The 19,873-nt window shown below is 41.1% G+C and overlaps 1 protein-coding gene across 1 annotated transcript; it reads right to left on the minus strand.

Annotated features, from left to right (window-relative positions):
- Positions 1 to 91: 91 nt before the first annotated feature.
- On the minus strand, positions 92 to 19,513 carry LOC111236897 (collagen alpha-1(XXVIII) chain-like). Its single transcript, XM_022765799.1, has 34 exons — positions 19,412 to 19,513; positions 18,648 to 18,790; positions 16,854 to 17,449; positions 14,937 to 14,996; positions 14,713 to 14,766; positions 14,572 to 14,616; positions 14,462 to 14,488; positions 14,307 to 14,351; positions 14,183 to 14,227; positions 13,070 to 13,123; positions 11,588 to 11,656; positions 11,290 to 11,358; positions 10,893 to 10,961; positions 10,019 to 10,087; positions 9,713 to 9,781; positions 9,507 to 9,575; positions 9,048 to 9,116; positions 8,575 to 8,646; positions 8,395 to 8,463; positions 8,186 to 8,257; positions 7,724 to 7,792; positions 7,574 to 7,642; positions 7,423 to 7,491; positions 7,250 to 7,318; positions 6,725 to 6,793; positions 6,543 to 6,611; positions 5,817 to 5,885; positions 5,591 to 5,671; positions 5,331 to 5,366; positions 4,969 to 5,005; positions 4,268 to 4,822; positions 2,609 to 2,793; positions 2,151 to 2,445; positions 92 to 1,303 (listed from the first exon to the last, which is right to left on the minus strand). The coding sequence occupies exons 2-34, from the start codon at positions 18,787 to 18,789 to the stop codon at positions 1,131 to 1,133; spliced, it is 3,609 nt and encodes a 1,202-aa protein (XP_022621520.1). The 5' UTR covers position 18,790; positions 19,412 to 19,513; the 3' UTR covers positions 92 to 1,130.
- Between the last annotated feature and the right edge of the window lie 360 nt (positions 19,514 to 19,873).

The raw sequence follows: 19,873 nt of genomic DNA on the forward strand, positions 1-19,873 counted from the left end.
AGCCTTGCTCATGTTTCATTTGTGTAGACAGGAGATAACCACCTGGCTCTGACGGCAGTAAGAATTAACTGCCGCTCTCGCATCGCACGACCGGCCATTTGCATTTTTTCTCAAGATGCTACTCCAAAGTCAACAAGAAGAAGCCTCGCAGCCAAACAGCCACTCCGTACGCTCTTTACGCCTTGAGCTTGAAGTTGCATTGTTCTGAGAGCAGCCTCTCCTCGCTAATTATATGTAATCCTGTCCAACTTGAAACTTTGGGGTGAAGAAAGTGTTTCTCAGTGACTCAGTTTCTCATCCTCATGTGATTCTTATGGTGGTGATTCTTTCTAACTTCAACAACTTCAACTTCCTCTTAGAGCCTTTCTGCTTGTTTTTTTGTTTGTTTGAAACCGCTGAATTCATCTGTTGAACGAGGGTGTGAAAAAATGATCAGGAGGTTTAAATCGCTGCAAACACAACTACAACACCTGCTGTTTCCACTGCTGAAACCTTTTAAATTATGTGTTCAAGAGGCCTGTTAATGTTCTGTTTGTCCAAGGTTAAATATAATATTTCACCCTTATGTGAAAACCTCTCTGTACATGTGGACATCATGCATTACCTGTGTTACATTCATTTCGCAGACACGTCATTTAACCTCTAGTCCATGTGATTAAAAAGTTTATTTGTTTTTTAAGGACATTACACACTATTAAAAAAACAAACATAAAAAGACATTAAGTAAAAAAATACATCATTGAATTATACAAAAGGATTATTTTTCTGAGTAGAAATGTTAGTGGTTAAAATGTTTTATTTTACAGAACTGCTCAACGGTGTGTAAGTAACATCACAGACATAATGTTTCTGCATTAGCTCGGCTTGGTTCACACAGTTAATACTCAAACCCCTCTGACCAACAGAAAAAAAAAAACTGATTTAAAAATACTTACTGAACAATTTAAAAAGCTAAAACTCCATCTGATCTCTAATTTTGCTTTAATGATGCAGTTTGTTTCCCCTATCCTTGTCAAAGAAAAGCTACAAGAAAAACACTAAGGCAGTGAAGTTGACGTGAACTTGGTGGCAAAGTCACATGTGAAGTCAGAGCGGGAAGTTTCGTGAACGTGAGCGCAGGCATGCGCACGTTAGGCCTTGACGCAGGTTTCTTTGCAGCTCTTCTCCGTCTCAAACTGGTTGCCGTTTCCCAGACAGCCTCCGAACCAGAACTGAGCGCAGGAATTAGCCGTGGCGTCGTAGTACCACTTCACCACGTAGTCGCGACACGGTCCTGGGTCCAGGACCTGGCTGCACCGCTCCGCTGGAGACAACGGAAAAAAGAAACGTGACAGGAAGTGAGTGGAAATTTAGATTTCATTCAATTATTTTATCTGTTATGGTTGAAGATAGTTGAGTTTTACTAATACAAAATGTCTTAATAATTACAGGATATAAGCTAATAATGTTCTTACACTGTATGTTCCTTTAGTTATGTGACATTCTTGTCGTAAATATTTCTCATTCTTAAATTCCTATAAACTTATTGTGTTTGGTTTTAAGGATTTAAAGGAATAGTTCAACATTTTGGGAAATACAAGATATTATGTGTGGGAGTGAGTGAATGAGCTTTAGCCAGGCTAGCTGCTTCCCCCTGCTTCCAGTCTTTATGCTAAGCTACGCTAACTAGCTGCAGGTTCCAGCCTTATATTGAACGTACAAACATGAGACTGGTATCATTCTTCTCGTCTAACTCCCAGTAAGAAAGCAAATGTGGAACTGTTCCTTAGGTTTTGTCTGATTGATACTTGGTTGATTTTTGGTTGGTTGTTTGTTTCTTCAGGTTTCAGATAAAAATGAAACTGAAAATATAAGATTGATAAGCAGTGAGTTAATTTGAATTTTAGAAAACACTGATTGTCTCAATGTTTTCACATAAGAAAATGTTGGTGAGAATTAAGGTTAGGAAAAGGTGTGCAGAGGACTTCAAATGTTAAAATCTAAAACATTCGGGGCATATTTTTTGGCTGAACCACAACATCAGTTTCCCCATTGGCCATTGCTCTTTAAATGAAGGAGAATGAATGAATAAAAGAAGAAAGAATGCAAATAGCCCAGGACGTGGTCCAACCATATAACTCGGTTTTGACCTCGTCTTGTTTAACCTTTACCTGACATGTTGGAGTCAGAGGGCAGCAGCGGGGGGGTCGGTGGAGAGGGTGCTGGTGTCCTCTCAGATGGGACCTTCAGAGTGGGACCAGCCGGCCCGACGGCTCCGGTCATCACCATGTTGACTGAGGGCTTCTTCACCTCAAACTGTGGGAGGAACTCTGTTACCGGTCTGAAGGGCTCCCAGTCGAAGAATGGAAATCTCTGAGCTTCTGTGGCGGTCCTGTCGTCCGGCTTCGGTCTCTGTGCAGTGATGGGTTCTTTGCTGAGGCTGAGGCGAGGGGCCGGAGGGCCGGGCTGTGCCAGAGGAGAGAGGGGTTTAATCCCCTGGACCTTTACTTATCCAGGTAAGATAATACTGAGTGAAGACCACAAGACGTGCTTTAAAGTCCCAGAAGCGAGTAAGTGGACCTTTAAGCTTAGATTATTTTGCCACATTTTACTCATTTGTTCTCCTCACCACTTTCTGAACTCTCCTGAAGTCTCCTGTGAAGGTGGGTGTGTCCGTGTCCGTCCTGTAGGGGGGTTCCCGCACGTTACTGGAGACCTCAGCGACTCCTGGAGGAAGTCTGGAGTTGGGGATGGAGCTGAACAAACGCCTCTCTCCGTCTTCACAGATACGACTCAGCAGTTTTCTTTCAAGAGCTGAGAGAGCAGATGGACCGTAACAGTAAATGTACAGTTTATACAGCTTCACTTTCATGTCAGTGGCTTAGGACAGGGGCAGATCAGATATGAGTGGTTTGAGGTGGCAGTACTCAAGTGTGTTTTTGTGTAGTGGACAATGTGTTGCAGCCTTTAAAGCAGCAGTTGGCACCTCTGCTCTTTGGTGCCACCAAGTGTCGAAGAAATAATTTATTTAAAATGCTTGTTTGTTTTTTTTTTACTTCATGTGCAAAAGTAGAACCAGATTCTTCTTGAACCTTAATCTTTGTCTTAGTGGTGGTGAAAAATGTTTTCTGTGGAAGTTTACACATCAGTTATGACAGAATTTTTTTTTTCTCCACTCAGTGCTGTTGAGGACGTTTGTTGGTTTCAGTTCATGTTTCAATTCCTCACTTTTCTCACTTATTTTCAACTTATTTTTGTGCATCAAAGTGATTCTGTGATTCACAGTTAGTAGGAAAGGCGTGTTTGTCTTTCAGTATTTTACATTATGACTGAACCCAGTGCAGCTTTAAAGGCTCGGTTCATGCAAATTATAAATATACTCCACGCACTTTCTCCTCCATCTCTGGCTTTAATTGCCCTGGTCTTGACATTTTAAATATTGATATAGTCTTAATAATACACATATGTGGATCTTTTGTTTACCAGTTCATCTGTTTGCTTCTTCACTCTCCACTAAGTGTAATTGTTCTTTTTGTTTGCTTTCTTACAGTTGTGGTCGCAGACTCTCTCTCCACTTCCCTACACTCGTATTTGAGTCTAATTTACTTGCAAAGAAAGAGACAAAACACACAATAAACAAGTTAAGATGAATTTGACTGATTGTATAACTTTTTTTTTTCAAAATTTTCTATAAATATCGTGATAATATTGTTATGTATGACAATTATATTGTGAAAATCTGATATTGTGACAGCCATAATTGCAGGTGAATGGAATTTCCTTCTTGTGCTCAGAGCCTTGAAATAATTACATTTAAAACCCCTGAAAACGTGACACTTCACTAGATTCATGACTGATTACTAATTAAGCATCATCAGAGTTAAAACACTTCTCTAGATATCAGCTAATGTGCTCAGTCTGGATTGTGTGGGTTTGGTTTAATCTGATTTGTTTTATAAAAACAGTCCACCAACTAATTCACATGCTGTTAAATCCTGAACACATCCCCTTGTTCTTCTTTAAATGGCCACTTTAAATCAGTGATTAGAGCACTGAGAAATAAGAAATACAGATTTCTTTTGTATAAAACAACTAAAATCTTTTTCTTTGTCATAAAATAGTGTGTTCTGGTATGACCCAATAACTCCAACTAAGAGGATTTCATTTAAACCATTTTCAACTATCACAAGATAAAGATAGAGGAGAGTATCTGAGTCATTTATTTTTGTAATTAAGGTGAACCAACCCTTTTAATACGTGCATATCATATGATGATGGGAAATGTCACCTGGGAGTGTTTTGAATTCATCGATCAGGTACACGTGGTCGCTGTCGGGGTCGGAGGCCATGAGGCTGAGCTCCTTCTTGAACTCCTCGTACAGAGGGTCGCTCTCGTTCACCACCCCGACCACAAACATCTCGATGTTGCTTCCGTGAGCTTCCGTCACCGCGCTCTGCAGACTGACCGAGTCCCTCTTGTCGGCCTGGCCGTCTGTGATGATGATGGCCACCTTCCTCACACCTGGCCGCGCTGCCTTGAACACCTGGCTGGCCTGCTGGATGGCGCTGCCGGTGAACGTGCCCTCGCCCAGGTAGGTCATGGAGCGCACCGCAGACTTGATCTGGTCCCGGGTGGTCTCCTGTCTGAGGCTGACCACCACCATGTTGATGTGGCTGTAGAGGACCACCCCGACCCGGGTGGTGTCCCGGCTGACCGACGCTCGGTCGATCAGGGCGTTCACGAAGTCCTTAATCACGTTGAAGTTTTCGGGGCCGACGCTCTCTGAGCTGTCGATCACAAAGACGAGCTCCAGGGGGGTTTGACGGCAGGTCACCCCACAACCTGATGAAACAGCAGAGACAGATCCGGGTAGGCAGAGTTTATAATCAGTACAGGGAAACAGACAATTAAAGAAGTCATGCAGGTGAAGGATAAAGTCAAATGTGAGTCTCCAAGAATCACTGATCCTCTTCTGACTCATTACTCACTGCATATGGATCTCACTATTTTGATGACTTCATCTCTCTGTGAAGACAGAACATTCAAAATCTTTAGACTCATGACTGATTTATCACTTTAATTCTGAAGCTGCAACCTATTAATATTTTTCATATTGATAAATGTATCCATTCCCTTTTTTTTTTTTTAAACTGTTTACTCATAAAATATCAAAAAGTTCCCAGAGTCCAAGATGGCAGCTTCATATTTGTTTTGTTTAAGTTTCAATTTACAGACATTTAAAAATCAGAGAAAATCTGTGAATTCTAATATTTGAGAATCATTTTCAATCAATTAATCAACTAATTCTTTCAGCAGTATTTTAGTTCAGTGACAGATGCTGTGTACTTACTGTAAGTCCAGGCTCTCCCTTCTGTCCCACTCTACCCTGTGATGTGAAAGAGTCTGTCATTAGTGAGCTATTATATTTAAATTGTAGTATTTACTGGGGAGCAGATAAATCACAATGTCATGTTAAGGAAGTGGTTTCTTCTGCACGTTCATCCTGGATCAGGCTGGTGTTCAGTGACGGGAGTAAAATTGCTCAACGTCCATTTACAACAAGGTAAATTCACACAAAATAATGATGTGCCTGACAACAAAATCCAGTACCAAAGGTCCGATGGTTCCCGGCTCTCCAGCTTCTCCTCTCTCTCCCTTTTTGCCCTTATCACCTCTGAACCCTCGGTCCCCCTGCAAAAGAAGAGGGTTTTATTTAGGGCGGTTTTATCAGCCAAAATGAAAAAGTGGGGATGTGATAACAAGGGGCAAAGTTTGAGTTTAAGATAATAACCAATTATTAATCATTCTGAATTCGTTGCTGACATTACAACGTTACCTTGTCTCCCTGCAGTCCTTGTCCAGGAGGACCTCTGGGGCCGGGGATCCCCTGGAATCCAGACTCCCCCTGGAAACATCAGGCAGAGTCCATGTCAAGGAGAAGTTGTAAAACAAGATGAAAACAGTAGGTGTCTCTCGTCTCATCTGTCTTTTAGCACATGTGCCTGAGTTTTTCTTTTCTAAACTGGATGGAAATATTTTCAGCAGGATAAAAAAAAAGAAAACCATTATTTTAATACCATTCAACAAAAAAATATGTCAGATGAGTCAAACTCATGGGAAGTGACTCAGGTAGCTGTAGTTGTTGAATGCTAAAAAAAAAAAAAATCATTGTTTTCTCGTTATTAAGATGAAAATGTTCTGAGATTATACTAAGCAGTACGGCAGCAGACTATGGACAAAAACTTCCAGGAACATGATTCAGCTTCTCTGAAAGACCACAGGAAAAAAACAAAAACAACAAAGCAAGATAATGAAAAAAAACAGAGGGAAATATGAATGAGGATCATCACATTTTATTATTTAAGACATTTTTTTAAGGGCTGCTGTCCTGATTCAGCCGAAAACTTCACAAAAAGGAAAAATGCCTTTACTCATTTACATAAATGTGCTAAGGACACCTGTCAGGTCACAACTGCCATTCATAAACTGCATTTTACAACTTCCTCTACACTGTAGTTACTGATCAAACTGAATAAGAACAGGTGACAGGTGACAGCGTTACCTTTTGTCCTTGAATGCCCTCTCCAGGTAACCCCTGTGGACCGGGTGATCCCATTTGGCCAACTGAGCCCTGCAGGAAAAGAAACTGTATTTCTAAAGGAACCAACATGGATTTAATGGCTTTTGCATGTTCAGTTTTTACAGTGTAACACGCATGTTATTCTTTTGAACGGGACAGATTACCTTAGAACCAACCAGGCCGATTCCTGGCGGCCCTGCAGGTCCGGGAGGTCCAGGCAAGCCTCTGTCTCCCTGAACAGAAAATAGTTAGTAAACATTTATTATTATCATGTTTTATTATGATAATATCACCTCAGACAGACAGAAAAATACTGTATCTGGATCATAAAACATCTCACCAGTAAACACAGAAAGGGAAAACCACCCGAATCAGATAGTGCTGGGATAGTGCTGACATTATTTTTTCATATCATCCATTATCATATTATGCTTGAGTGGCTCTTTATCTAACAAGAAAAGGCATGTTTGGAGAAGTACCAGGAAAAATAATCTCCCCTCACAATGAGAACTGCTGATGCATCACAACACTACATGGTGGAAAAGCATCAAACGACAAAAACAGCACTATTGCAGATAAAATTTTAAAATAAAGTGAAGGTAACTTCTGTAGCAGAGATGAACAATTTTGCCCTTTGGCTGATGACACTCTACTTATTTTAATGTTTTTTTTCCTGTGTAAACTTTTACCTTTGGTCCAGGTAAACCAACACCTTCTGGTCCAGTCTCTCCTGACAACCCAGGAGGCCCCGGAAGTCCCTAAAGACACAGTTAAAAAAACCAAAAGAAAAACCAAAATCACATAGTGCAAGGTAAGGAAGTATAAAGGGATGAAGAAGGTTGTAATATAGGTGGAACCTCACCGGAGGGCCGGAGAAGCCTTCACCTTTCAGTCCAGGAGGACCAGCAAGGCCTGGCGATCCTCTGTCACCCTACAAACCAAAACCCATCATCACTTACTTTCTCACGTCACTTCAAGAGAATCAGTGAAGAGTAAACCTGCGCCGCACTCACCTTAGGACCGCTTAAACCGACCCCCGGCTCTCCCACAGCGCCAGCTGGACCTTGTGGACCCGGTTCCCCCTGACGAAAACGAGACGTAGATCAATCAACCAACCTTGCCGCCGTGTGGCAGTTGAAGTGTTCAGCACCACATGGCCTTACCTTGGCACCAGGTATACCCCTCCCTGGTGGTCCACTTGCACCTGCTGGCCCCATATTTCCTGGATCCCCCTGGAAAAGAAAACATTCATCAGACTTATACTTGACTTGTTTGTTGTTTTGTTTATTGGTTTGTTTATTTGTCTGCAGGATTTCGCAAACAGTACTGAACCGATTTGCACCGAAGTTGGTGGAGGGATGGGGCATGAGCCGGAGAAGAATCCATACAATTTTGGAGAAAAATCCTGATCATTTACTATAAATGAGAATTTTTGTTCTCTGAGGTTTGGTGTTTTCCGAGTTCATCATTTCTATCATACATGACAACACTTTGTTCCTTACTTCACTGCTCAGCTCTCAAGATGCAGCAACACCATTTGAAGTTTGAAGCTGTTAACAGCTGTGTTAAATGATTACACAGCGTTATCATATAAAGTGCTTCAGCTTTGCATACTGTACTCATACCTTTGACCCCATCGGCCCCACAGGACCAACTGCACCTGGCAGGCCTCTGGTCCCCCTGTCCCCTCTGTCTCCCTGCAAAACAAAAGTTCAGTACCGTTGTTCATGTTCTTCCGAACTTTAAGATGATTACTTAACACATCATATGAAGAAAACTCATATTACAGCACATTTATACATAATTCTTTTCAACTGTGAAAACTCTCCTTTACCTTGTCTCCAGGGACACCTTTACCTGGAGCCCCGTCAGGTCCCCGAGGACCCGGTAACCCAAGGTCACCCTGTCGTCATTTGAAAAGAAGTCAGTGGAGCAGTGGACTGGTAAGAAATACTTTAAAGAATTAAAAAAAAAAAAAAAGAGAGAGAGAGCAGGTTTTATATCATGATGTCACCTTTTGTCCCGAGGCTCCATCCTCTCCTGGTAGACCTGGTATCCCTGGTAACCCCTCGGCCCCTGGGTCCCCCTGAGAGAGGAGAATAAAACACAAGGGCACAGGTGGGTTGCAAACTGATGGAGAATGACATAAACCCACTGGACTACACTGCTCAGTTCTCACAGTTTCTTGTTGTGTCTTTAGGTATTAAAGCTTGTTTTATTGTAATTTATGTCACTAGTCTGAACAAGAACATCAGCTCAGTGACTGGTTATTGATTGTTTCTAAAGCGGAAATAGCAAGCAGATCTTTCCTGATAATCTTTTAGTACTCAATTTAAAGGAATGCTAAGCTAAACTAGCTAATCTAGCTTCATATTTAGCATATAATCATGAGTATCTTCTAGGAAAGGAAATATGCATATTCGCTTTAGAGGGACCTCTATTGTAGAGCGATAAGTGAATAGTGCAGTGGTGTTTCAGAGGACTTACTTTGGGTCCTGGTTCCCCCAGTCCTCTCTCACCTGGCAGCCCAGGCTCACCTGTGAGGCCCTGGTTCCCCTGAAGACAACATTCACACAGACAGTGGCGAATTCAGTATTTAGTGTTCCTAATGTGGAGCTGTAGTTTAAGAAAACTAACAAACATCAGGGAACAGGTGAAATCCCAGCAGCATCCCAACAGCATGATACTGAATTTAAGAAATAATGAATTCTGGAAATGACACTGTAAATGAGGATAATTTACTGTAAATGAACCAGAACTGAGTCTCTGTGACTGAGACTCTGATTCAGACTCGCAGGCTTTTGATTGACAAGCCAGCTGCGTTTCACCCACATGTTTATGGGATAAAATATGCAGAACAATCAGACAGAGAATCAGTTGAACGTCAATCACAATAAATAGCTTTGTTTCCGTTTCTGAGACAATAACATCGTCAGTTACTCTGACCTTAGGTCCTGTTATTCCGACACCTTGAGCTCCTCTGGGTCCTGCAGGTCCAACTGGGCCTTGATCACCCTGAGAGAAAGACGATGGAGGTGTAAACAGGTGGGAAACGCTGGTAACTTGCTGTACAGTCATTTTTATGTGGTTCTTTTTTAACCTTTTTTAACAGTCAATGCCAAACAGTCTGACAAATGTTAATCACTTTTTACCTTTTCTCCTTGAAGTCCTAAACCAGGAGCACCAAGTGGACCTGGAATCCCAGGTGGTCCAAGACTGCCCTGAGAAAAGATTTTACTGTATCGTCATACAAAAAGTACGGCAACTAATGCCCCGATAATCAATTAGAAGTAGAAAATGTTGAAGCATCAGATACTCAAACAGCCAAGTCAAGTTACTGACCTCTATCTGCAGGATTTTGTGCATTGCACTGCTGCCACATGATTGGCTGATTGGATAATTGCATGAATAAGCAGGTGTACAGGTGTTCCTAATATAGTGCTTGTGACTGTATTTACCTTGTCACCTTTGACCCCAACACCAGGAAGCCCACGGTTGCCCCTTGGACCATCGTATCCTCGATCACCCTAAAGCAAAGACGGTAAATGTGCTGAACACATCACTGATCTCAAAGCAGTTCTCTTGATATAACTGCACAAGTTTCACACACTTGCAGTCACATTTCAAATGTCATGTTCAGCCTGGAAATGTGAATTTCTGCGTATACACACGAGGTTCTGTCGCAATCAATGAAACATTTTCTGGTTGTAATTTCTGTGAGTCAGTCTGTTCTGCTTTGCACCTGCAGTAAACAAATCAAAATGTACAAAGGTCATGTTTTTCTCCAGCGCTGAGTATGCAACAACACGCAGCGCTCAGGATAGACGTTGATGGGCGGAGATGAAGCTGATGGTGTTGTTCCACAGCTTCGTCACAGAATCAGTGACCTGTTGATTTGGCTATATCTGGAATCCATGAGCAGCTTTGAACAGCTTTGAATGAGCATCTGTACAGGGGTTTTATGAACTGGTGACTCTATAAGGACTCAGCTCTGTTATATCCACTGTTGATATTCAATGCTGCTACTCTGTCTATTTCAACCCCCTCCTCTTAAAATTAGCTTTAATAGTCACAAGTGCATAACATGGACCAGTGCCACATACAGTACCACAGCATTTATAGCCTAACTTAAGAGGAAACCCATACAGAACAATACAAAACACAAAAAAACAACAATAAAATAATGATCATAATAATAATCATAAAATTAATTACTGACTGGAACTTTTTCAAGCTGAATTTCATTGGAATTTCACTTCTGTTTGGATCAAACTGCAGCAGCTTATACATACGACAACTGGCGAGGAGGATGCAACATTATTTTTGACTCACCTTCGGCCCTGGAAACCCCTCTCCACGCGGTCCGGGGTTTCCTTGTGCTCCAGGTGGTCCTAGGGGACCCTGGACAGAACAGAACACACATTTAATTAACATATGTGAAGGCTTCAGTAAATGCCGACATGAAATATTAAAAGAAGCTGCTAATAAAAAGGGGAGGGGGGAGAGTCTAAAAGACTTATACACACTGAAGTTTTTAAATTGTTCAGGACATTTTAACTTCAATTCCCAGAAATCCTGGAGTAAGTTTTTAAAAACATTTGTATTTGTATTTAGAAATGATCTTTACCACTGGTATGCTTAGAATGGATTAGAAGTAATCAAATGTGTACAACAAGATCTCGATACGATCCCACCTACACGCCGAGAAAACAAGACCAGTCATACTCACTGGTAGTCCCGGTTCTCCTATCCCAACAGAACCTGTGGGACCCGGTCTTCCCTGAATACCTTTTTCACCCTGTAAGCATCACACATCATCAGTCAGCAACTTGAGGCAAAGGTAATAAATGATTATATTTATTCTGTCTCTGGCGGTTTGTTATTATCAGAGAGAGGACTTTATTTAGAGGAGGGGGTTCTGCCAGAGATATCTTAAAAGTCTTCTGTAACTAAATGAACCATGAGAGACTAAACTTCCTGTATTTATTCTGATAATTTCACGGTTATAAATTCTGTTTTACAGTCACCTTGGCTCCTGGGAATCCAATACCGATGTCCCCTGGTGGTCCAGAAACACCATTGGGTCCTCGGTCTCCCTGTGACGAATAAACAAGTTTAGATTTACATATCATGTGATGGAAATTTCACACAATAAGTGTGTAAGCCCATCCGATCTGATTTTTAAATAAAAAAACATCTTCAATCCTGCAGGTCGCCATGTGGGACTCACATTCAGTCAAACCTGCATCCACTGGTTGGAGGACAATTTACAAAAGATACAGTTTTCTCCTTCCTGCCAACTCTACGTGTTCGCTGATGACTCTGTCCTAATGTTGATATGTACGATTAGAGATTTAAATCTAAATCAAGACTAAGGAAATACACATAACAACCAGGGTTCATGTCCCGCTCATTCACATCATTAAGTAACACCAGTATATAAATGCTGAAAACTTTTAAAGAAGCTTTTTAGATTTTCATTTACATCCTGAGATGCTAACTGCAGTATAGTGTATTTTCTCCAAGAGTAATTCAATGAACTGTCATGTGTCTGTAATTTACAGAAGGATTTTACTGATATCTGATGGAAAAGACTTTAGAAATACTTTCATCTGTGAAGTAAAATAGGAATCTAGTCTTAGTTAATGCTTTGTTCCTTCTGTAAAACGTGCTCCTGATCTGTTCTGGACTTTTCCTGATATAAATCACTTTACATTTCATCTGTATAAAGACATCTTTGTTAGAGCGCTGCAGGACAGCTATGTGGTGATGGAGACATCAGCATCTTATTAGCCTTGGCTGCACATTTAAAAGGTCGTTTTTTATGTTGCCCCCCCCCCCTTTTTTTTTTCACTAAAATTAAAATTTGACAATACAGACGTTGTGTGGGAAAGTGTCTGGGCAGCTCTGCATGTGAATGATGACTTGTGACAAACACTATGATGAACATTATTCCACTATTCTGAGAATAAATAACCCCCAAAACCTCTAAATGATCTTAATTAGCTAAACCTGTTTGGTTGAGCAGTTGATTGTGTTTTCACTGACAGTATTCCCTGTAGCCTGTGGATGTTGACGGAGAATGTTTTGAAAGTTCAAAGATTTCCTTCTTTCTGGTGAATTTTTATGCATCAATTTATGATGGAAATGTCCATTTATACCATACCCAGACTGGTGTGTGTGTGTGTGTGTGTGTGTGTGTGTGTGGTTGTATGATTTCACAATTCATATTCATATTTTGGGGGTTAAAAAGACTGCTTTTGTTGTTGTTTGGTTTGGTGTGGTCCGTCTGCCACAGAGTCTTTTTTAGCAGAAACACTAGGGAGCGTTAAAGTCAGAAATTTACAAATTCATGTGCACACAGTGAATTTATATATAAGTGTAAGTGTGATGAGATTTTGTAGTGCTTGCATTTGATCCAACCAATCAAACTGTTTCTGGAAACTAACAAACTAAGACAGAAGACAGAGTCAAAGTTCAAAACCTCTTGAGCTTTTGGTGAAACTTACTTTAGGTCCTGCTGGGCCCTCGGGACCCATGTCTCCTGGTGGTCCTATTGAACCCTGCAAAACAAATTTAAAGTTTGTCATGTTACAGTATCTGTTGGTTTTCCTCAATCAACTAGCACTTTTTTTTAAATTCTCTAATGAAACAAAAATTTAATTCAGCAGCACAAAACAATCACGTATGAATTAAAAATGAAGCCCCATGTTGTATGATGGACCCGCTGGACGAAACCAACCCAGCACAACTGAATGAAAAATACAACAGGATTAACATCAACATTCACGGCTTTCATGTCCTTCGATTCTCAGGCCAAGCTCACAAAATAACAAGGTTATACTGACACTGTGCCAGTGGCACAGAGGAGGAAGAGTTGTGCTGGGCGGCCAGGTCCCTGCACTAATCCCACCACACAAAGTCTGTTCCTGCAAAAGAATAATATCCTGCAAGCCTGGATTCACTGCTTTGGATAGCCACATTAGTATCAGGATTACCGATAATCCAATATTCACATTCCATTAGTGCAGGGCTGAAAAAGAGACAAATTCCACTTCCATTTTTCATATTTGAGAGTGAATGGACTCTCTGATGTCGACATATGGTAACGTCTGAGTGTCAGTGTGAACCGCAGGCAGTGAACTTTATGTTCAGGGTGACAAGAAAATAAATTCTAACACTTTATTTCACCCAAAGCCTCATTGTGTGGAGAGATGAAAATTGAGTGGAAGTCACCAAAGTCGTTGGGATTCATCCTCTGGGGACCATGCGTGTCTGTACAAAACTTCATGCAACACATCTGATCGTTTTTGAGATATTTCAGTCTGGACCAAAGCGGTGACGTGACAAACAACCAGCTGACGCCGTCATCCCTATAGAGCCATGCCCGACTAAAAACCGTCACTCACTTTTTAAATTCACAAGTTTTTTCTTTCTGTCAGTTTTTATCTTTTTATTTGAGGAAATGTACTTTTGAGTGGGTAGCCCAATAAAATTTAAATGCTGATTTTAAAATATGAAATTAGCTTGTAAATCCGTCTGTAATCAGCGTGTTTGTGGGGCTTAAAACCATCATACTTGTTACTGTTCAATTAAAAAGAAAAGACACACAGCCACTCTACCTGTTCTCCTTGTAAGCCTCGTAGGCCTTGAGGTCCCTCGGGTCCCTGCAAGATAACACTTAATTCATTATGAGGACAAAGTCTGCACTAGCTATTGAAATATCTAATTAGATAATGACCGTACGTTGTCACCCTTTTCCCCTGGGGTGCCACAGTCTCCTCTCTCCCCCTGTAAGAAAACACACAGAATTAGAAGCTCAGGTTAATTTTTCTATTTTATGCCCATGTCAATTTACTGTTAGGCTTGTTGCTAAAGCTACCTGGCAAACAGATACCCACCTTGCTGCCCTTGTAACCTGGACGACCCTGTGGAAGACGAAATTGTTTTAAAATCTGCATTAACGCAACTTTGTATTTGTGCAGGAAAAAAAAAGAAAAAAGGTTTTTACCTCTGGACCATCATTTCCAGGTCGACCATTCAAGCCAGGCTCTCCCTTGTGAAAAAATACCAATGCACAATGAGCTGCATAAAATCCAACACTTAAACATTTCAAGAAGGCTTTCTGTTTTCTCTCTGTGTTTTGACTCACCCTCGCTCCTTTGAGACCAGGTGACCCTCTGAAGCCCGCGTCTCCTTTTCTACCCTGGAATCAGTAACAGTTCACTGTTGAGTCTTAAAAGACAAGATGATGCTATGTATGTTCGTGACACAAATCAACCAAGACAGAGTAATTATCCTATAATTTTGAAAGATTAATAATAACTAATAATTGTTGTGTGAAACCCTTCCATTACGACGATAACGAAAACTCACTGGGCTTCCTGGAGGACCTCTCGCTCCTCTTTCACACAAACACACTTGGGCTTGTGGACACTAACACAGAGAGACATACAAAGTCAGTGCAACCATGTACACTAATGAATCATATGGTGGAGTTTAGGTAAATGCTGAATTACATTGAATGACTTACCCCTTCAAATGCAACTGCAGCCTGGAGGCAAAACATCAAATAAAAAATGTTTAGTTACAGATTCAATATAATGTCATTCACTGACAGGAATAAATTTATTTATTCGTTTTTTAAAATCGGAAATGTTAGATATTATCTTCCTTTAGATGTGTTTAGTGTCTTTTTTTTTTTTTTTACAAGTTATAAATGTGAATGAACAACATCACACATTTCTGAAAAAGCAGAACAAGCTACTCCAGTTTCTCTAGACTGGCCCTGACCTACTGCGGATATTTGACATTTCTCAGCGTGTGGAAAATGCAAAGCAGGCAGACACAACACTGTGACTGAGGTCTGAACCCGCTGTGAGGACAGAAAGTGCAGAAATAAGGAGTAGGAGTAGGAGGAGGGGGTGGAGAGGGGTGGAGGATATAAACAGTCTGGAAGAGAAGCTGCGTGCTGCTGTCACTGTGATAGGCTGCTGGGTGTGCAGTAGACGATCCATGTGGAGGGCAGAGAGGCAAGCATGGTTTCAATGGTGTCATAGTGGCTATAAGTTGTGATTAAAGACTTTATGCTCTTGAGCGTCAATGGCACATGGGTGAGAATCAGTGATGCATCTTCCTGCTGAGAGTCTACCATAGTGGTTCCCAAACTCTTTGACCGGGGAACCATGAAAATGAAGTTATGTCCACCTGTGGCCCCTTGGTGGTTACAGCCTACTAGAAACATGAGTCATAAGCAATCAAAACATTGCCCCCACCCCCCCTTTTACATTTTTATGGTATTTGTTTTTAGAGGCCAGGACAGCTGAAAGTATGCAATATTTCACAAGAACAAAAAAATGTTCAATAGGAGAACTAGTCAGATTTATCTTGGGTCCCAGTGGACGCTCACGGCACCGAGACAGGTGCATATGTAGGTCAGACAGTGTTTAGAAACACCACTGCTTTCTTGTGAAAACCCTTCATTTTGATTGGTCGATTGTCATATCTTAAATTCAGCTGAGAGACACGTTGCAGTCAAAGTAAAACAAACCAATGCTTTTCTTTCATTGCCCCTGAAAAAAAGAGACACCTGGGAGATATGGCCCATTCATAGTAAGTTAACTTTAACTAATGTATTAATTGTTACTGCTGCTGCGTAAGATCTGTCCTGATTCTTTGGAAGCCACAGATCTTATAGATCGACCCCCGCTCCGAGCTCAGTGGTTTGGTCATGGACAAAAGCTTCCAGACCTTGTTGCTACTGTATGTGGTGACATGGACAGCCTGCTGATCTAACTGCATAAGGACAAGTCAGAAAGAATCATATATAGTTTGACAAGATAAAGAAAAGTAGACTGAATTTACTTTGAAATTGTTTGAATATTTTGGCTCTAAAGTGGCTGAAACTTCTAATCCGATAAATTCTGCTTGGCTCAACCAACGTGGCCAAAAAAACCCAGGGCAATGCCAACAACCAGCAGTACTGCAATACCAAAACTAAGTCTGAGGACAACACATTAAAGCCCCCATGTGTACATTTTTATGTGATTATAATATTTGAAATTATTTTGATAGTATAAGGTTTTATTTTCAGAAAACAAATAAAATCCAACCCCTGATTCTCAGTGTCCCCAGGTCAGATCTGTGTCTGGTAAAGTGTCTCTTTTGGTACATGTACTTGGAGATGCCGAAGTCATAAAGTTTCAAAACCTTCACATGGAAGCTTTAATAAAGAAAACATTAGATTTGTTTCCCCAACTGACCCTGCAACCAACTGTTGTTTCTCATGTCGACAGCTGCCATCTTAACTCTACTCACCATCTCTTTGAGCAGCTTCTCTTCCAGCTGGGGATCAAGAAGACTTTGGACAAACTGCTGAGCTGGTGTGCTGGCAATGGCCCGAAGCTTGGCGTTATTCTGACTCTGCTGGGCGATGTCTGATAACCCTACAGCAAAGAACTTTATGCCATGACCTTTGGCCTCTGCTGCAGCTGCAATCACATCGGGGTTGCGGGGATGGTCGACCCCGTCTGTCATCAGCACTACAACCCTAACGCTGTCTGGCAGCGTCTCCTGCACCATCAGCTGCGAAGCATTGGTGATGGCGTAGGTGGTGTAGGTGCCGTGGCCGATGTAGTTCATGGTGCTGACTTCACCGTGGTATGAATCCAGGTCTTTCCAGGCTGAGAATCTGTGCTCTATAGACACGGAGCTGCTGTACTGAAGCGCAGCCATCCGCACCTTCAGCGTCCAGCCAGCTACCTGCAGCGTGGCGAGCCGTGTGCTGAAGCTCAGGACAAAGGCCTTCTGCTTCTCAAACAGGAATATTTTTGCGCTCTCAGAGCTGTCCAGGATGAAGGCCACCTCCAGTGAACATGTCATACCTGAAGCTGTGGGAGAGGGAAACCACCAGAAAGTTCAGGCGGACTTTGAGATTCACAAAACTGTCAAGAAAGACAGAAGTATTTGGAAAAGTTCTATTAGCGCTAAAAGCTAACTCTTTATAAAACTGTAAGAGTGATTTTTTTCATGGGTTTATTCATACACTGATGAATTTCTACCATCTTTTTTACCAACTGTTGGAGGCTAGTACTGCTACTTTTGAATTAAAATTACCAATATTTAATGTCAATATTCAATATTTTAAAGATAGCAACATGCAGCAGCATTGTCAAAATTAGTCCATTAATTGATTTGCTGAATAACATAAAGGTTTTTATTGAACAATGAATATCTCTCACCTTTGGACGGTTCTAACCTTGGACTTGTGTGATAGGCATTTTATAGACTGAGTTAACTGATTAATCAAATATCAGTGGACTTATGGATAACGAAAAAATAATAGTTAATTACAGTCCTATCATGCATTGCTGTCTGCCACAGTGTCTTTTTTGATGATACCACCAGGGGTCGCCAAAGCCCAACATTTTCAAATCCCACACATAGGAGCTTTAAATACAACTTCATTTAACTCCTTCACGCCACTTTGATGGTCACGTGACCAGAGGCTGTGACTCTGAATTTGTTTTTCGTACATCGTGGGAAAAAAAGGGGCCTTAAGTATCAGCACAGCATACAGGCAGACTTTGCATTTTACACAATAATATGCGATGAATACAGACACACATGGGAGTAATGATGATGACAATTTGAAAACACAACTATAAATAGGATTACGCGACAACAATATATATATTTCCAGGCATTGAATGTTAGATTACAAATGGCCCACCATGTTCTGTGAGTGGTGGGTTGTTGAGTTCAATCACTAAAAGCTGCACCAGATGCAAAATATGTAAAAAAGACACTCAAGGAAAACATTGTTCGAGCGTGGATCGTGGAGTGACTTTGAACACCATGAACCTGCGACTTAAAGTTTGGTGACTACTAGGCCTGAATGTGATCTCTTTCTTAACCCGATGATCTATCAGGTTGTCCTTTCCAAAGAGAACCGCAATAGCTATAAGGCCAGGAAGGTTTTGGTTGTGTGGTGAATGTCTGATCCTTCTACCTGGTGTCTGTTACGCCCACATGATCCAGTGACTAACCTTCCCCACCAACATGTGGATACCTCATATGCAGAATTACCATTTCCTCCATCATCATGCAGCCTGTAGTTGTTCCTGCGTCCTGTCTTTCGCCTCTGGCCCGTGGCCTCGTGTACGAGAGCCAGCAGCAGAAGGCAAAGCCCCACTCCTCTCCTCAGGTTTCCCCTCAGCAACATTTCCATTCTAGCAGAAAAAGCAGTTATGTAGCTCATTACGAGACAGAGTAATGAAGTGCACACTCATAAAATATGTGAAAAGCAAGAAAAAAAAAAGATTCTGTCAGTATCATAAGATTTACAATATATTTTATATCACACATCCTACTAACCACACCCAAACAGAGCACTGGTAGCTGAACAGCTGCACTTTCACAGTATAATGACTTTTATTTGCTCAAATGATAATCCTAATGATGTGATCCTGAATTCCATGTTCCTGTGATAATATACTTTATAAAACACCTGCAATGTTAAGAGTGCCAAAATATGAAGATATATCTAAATCCAGAACAATCTGTGCAAATACTAATTCGTCTAAACGAGTTTAAAAAAACTGCAACCTTTAAATAATATATCGTGGAATTGAATTAATGTAGAGTAAATAAGCTTCTGTAAACGTAAAGAAGATTCTGCCTTATTTGACTTCATGAACATAATGAATTCTCTAAGCTGTAGTACACACTTTAAAGTTGTTATTCAAACTTTAACAGTGCACTACAAAATAAATCAATGAAGAGTGCATACTTAATTGACAATGCAAAAAAATAAATAAATAAATAAAAGAAAAAGTTATTAAATCTTTTACCTAGAGTCTCATTTAGCTGCAGTCAGTGCTTCAAGTCCAGTCATCTGTGGCTCTTTGGGAGGCATTTCGCCGCGGAACCAGGTCCCTTTAAACCGGGCTGAGATAAAGTGAGGACCATCAGATGAGCTGATGCGCTGTGAGTGTAGCCGGAGGCTCTGGGGCCGCTCCAAAATTTCTGCGCTGGTCCAGTTCAGTGCTTGATCACTGGTCGAAAGGACTTTGTTGTCCTGACTCTCCTGCTCACAGACACAATAACTTCCTGTGGGAATATTATTGGAATATTAGAGCAGTGTAGATAAATTACAACAGTTAAAAGCATCACAGAGAGGAAATCTCCAAACTGATATCCGCATAGTTAATTATCAAAATAAAGTACCTTTCACTACAGGGGCAGTCCATAACTTCCTATTCTCATAAACAGACCACTTGTGCCCCCTTTATACATAAATTGGGAGGGTTAAT

The sequence above is a fragment of the Seriola dumerili genome, unplaced genomic scaffold (assembly GCF_002260705.1).
Source record: "Seriola dumerili isolate Sdu_G_001 unplaced genomic scaffold, Sdu_1.0 BDQW01000756.1, whole genome shotgun sequence".
Lineage (NCBI taxonomy): Eukaryota > Metazoa > Chordata > Actinopteri > Carangiformes > Carangidae > Seriola > Seriola dumerili.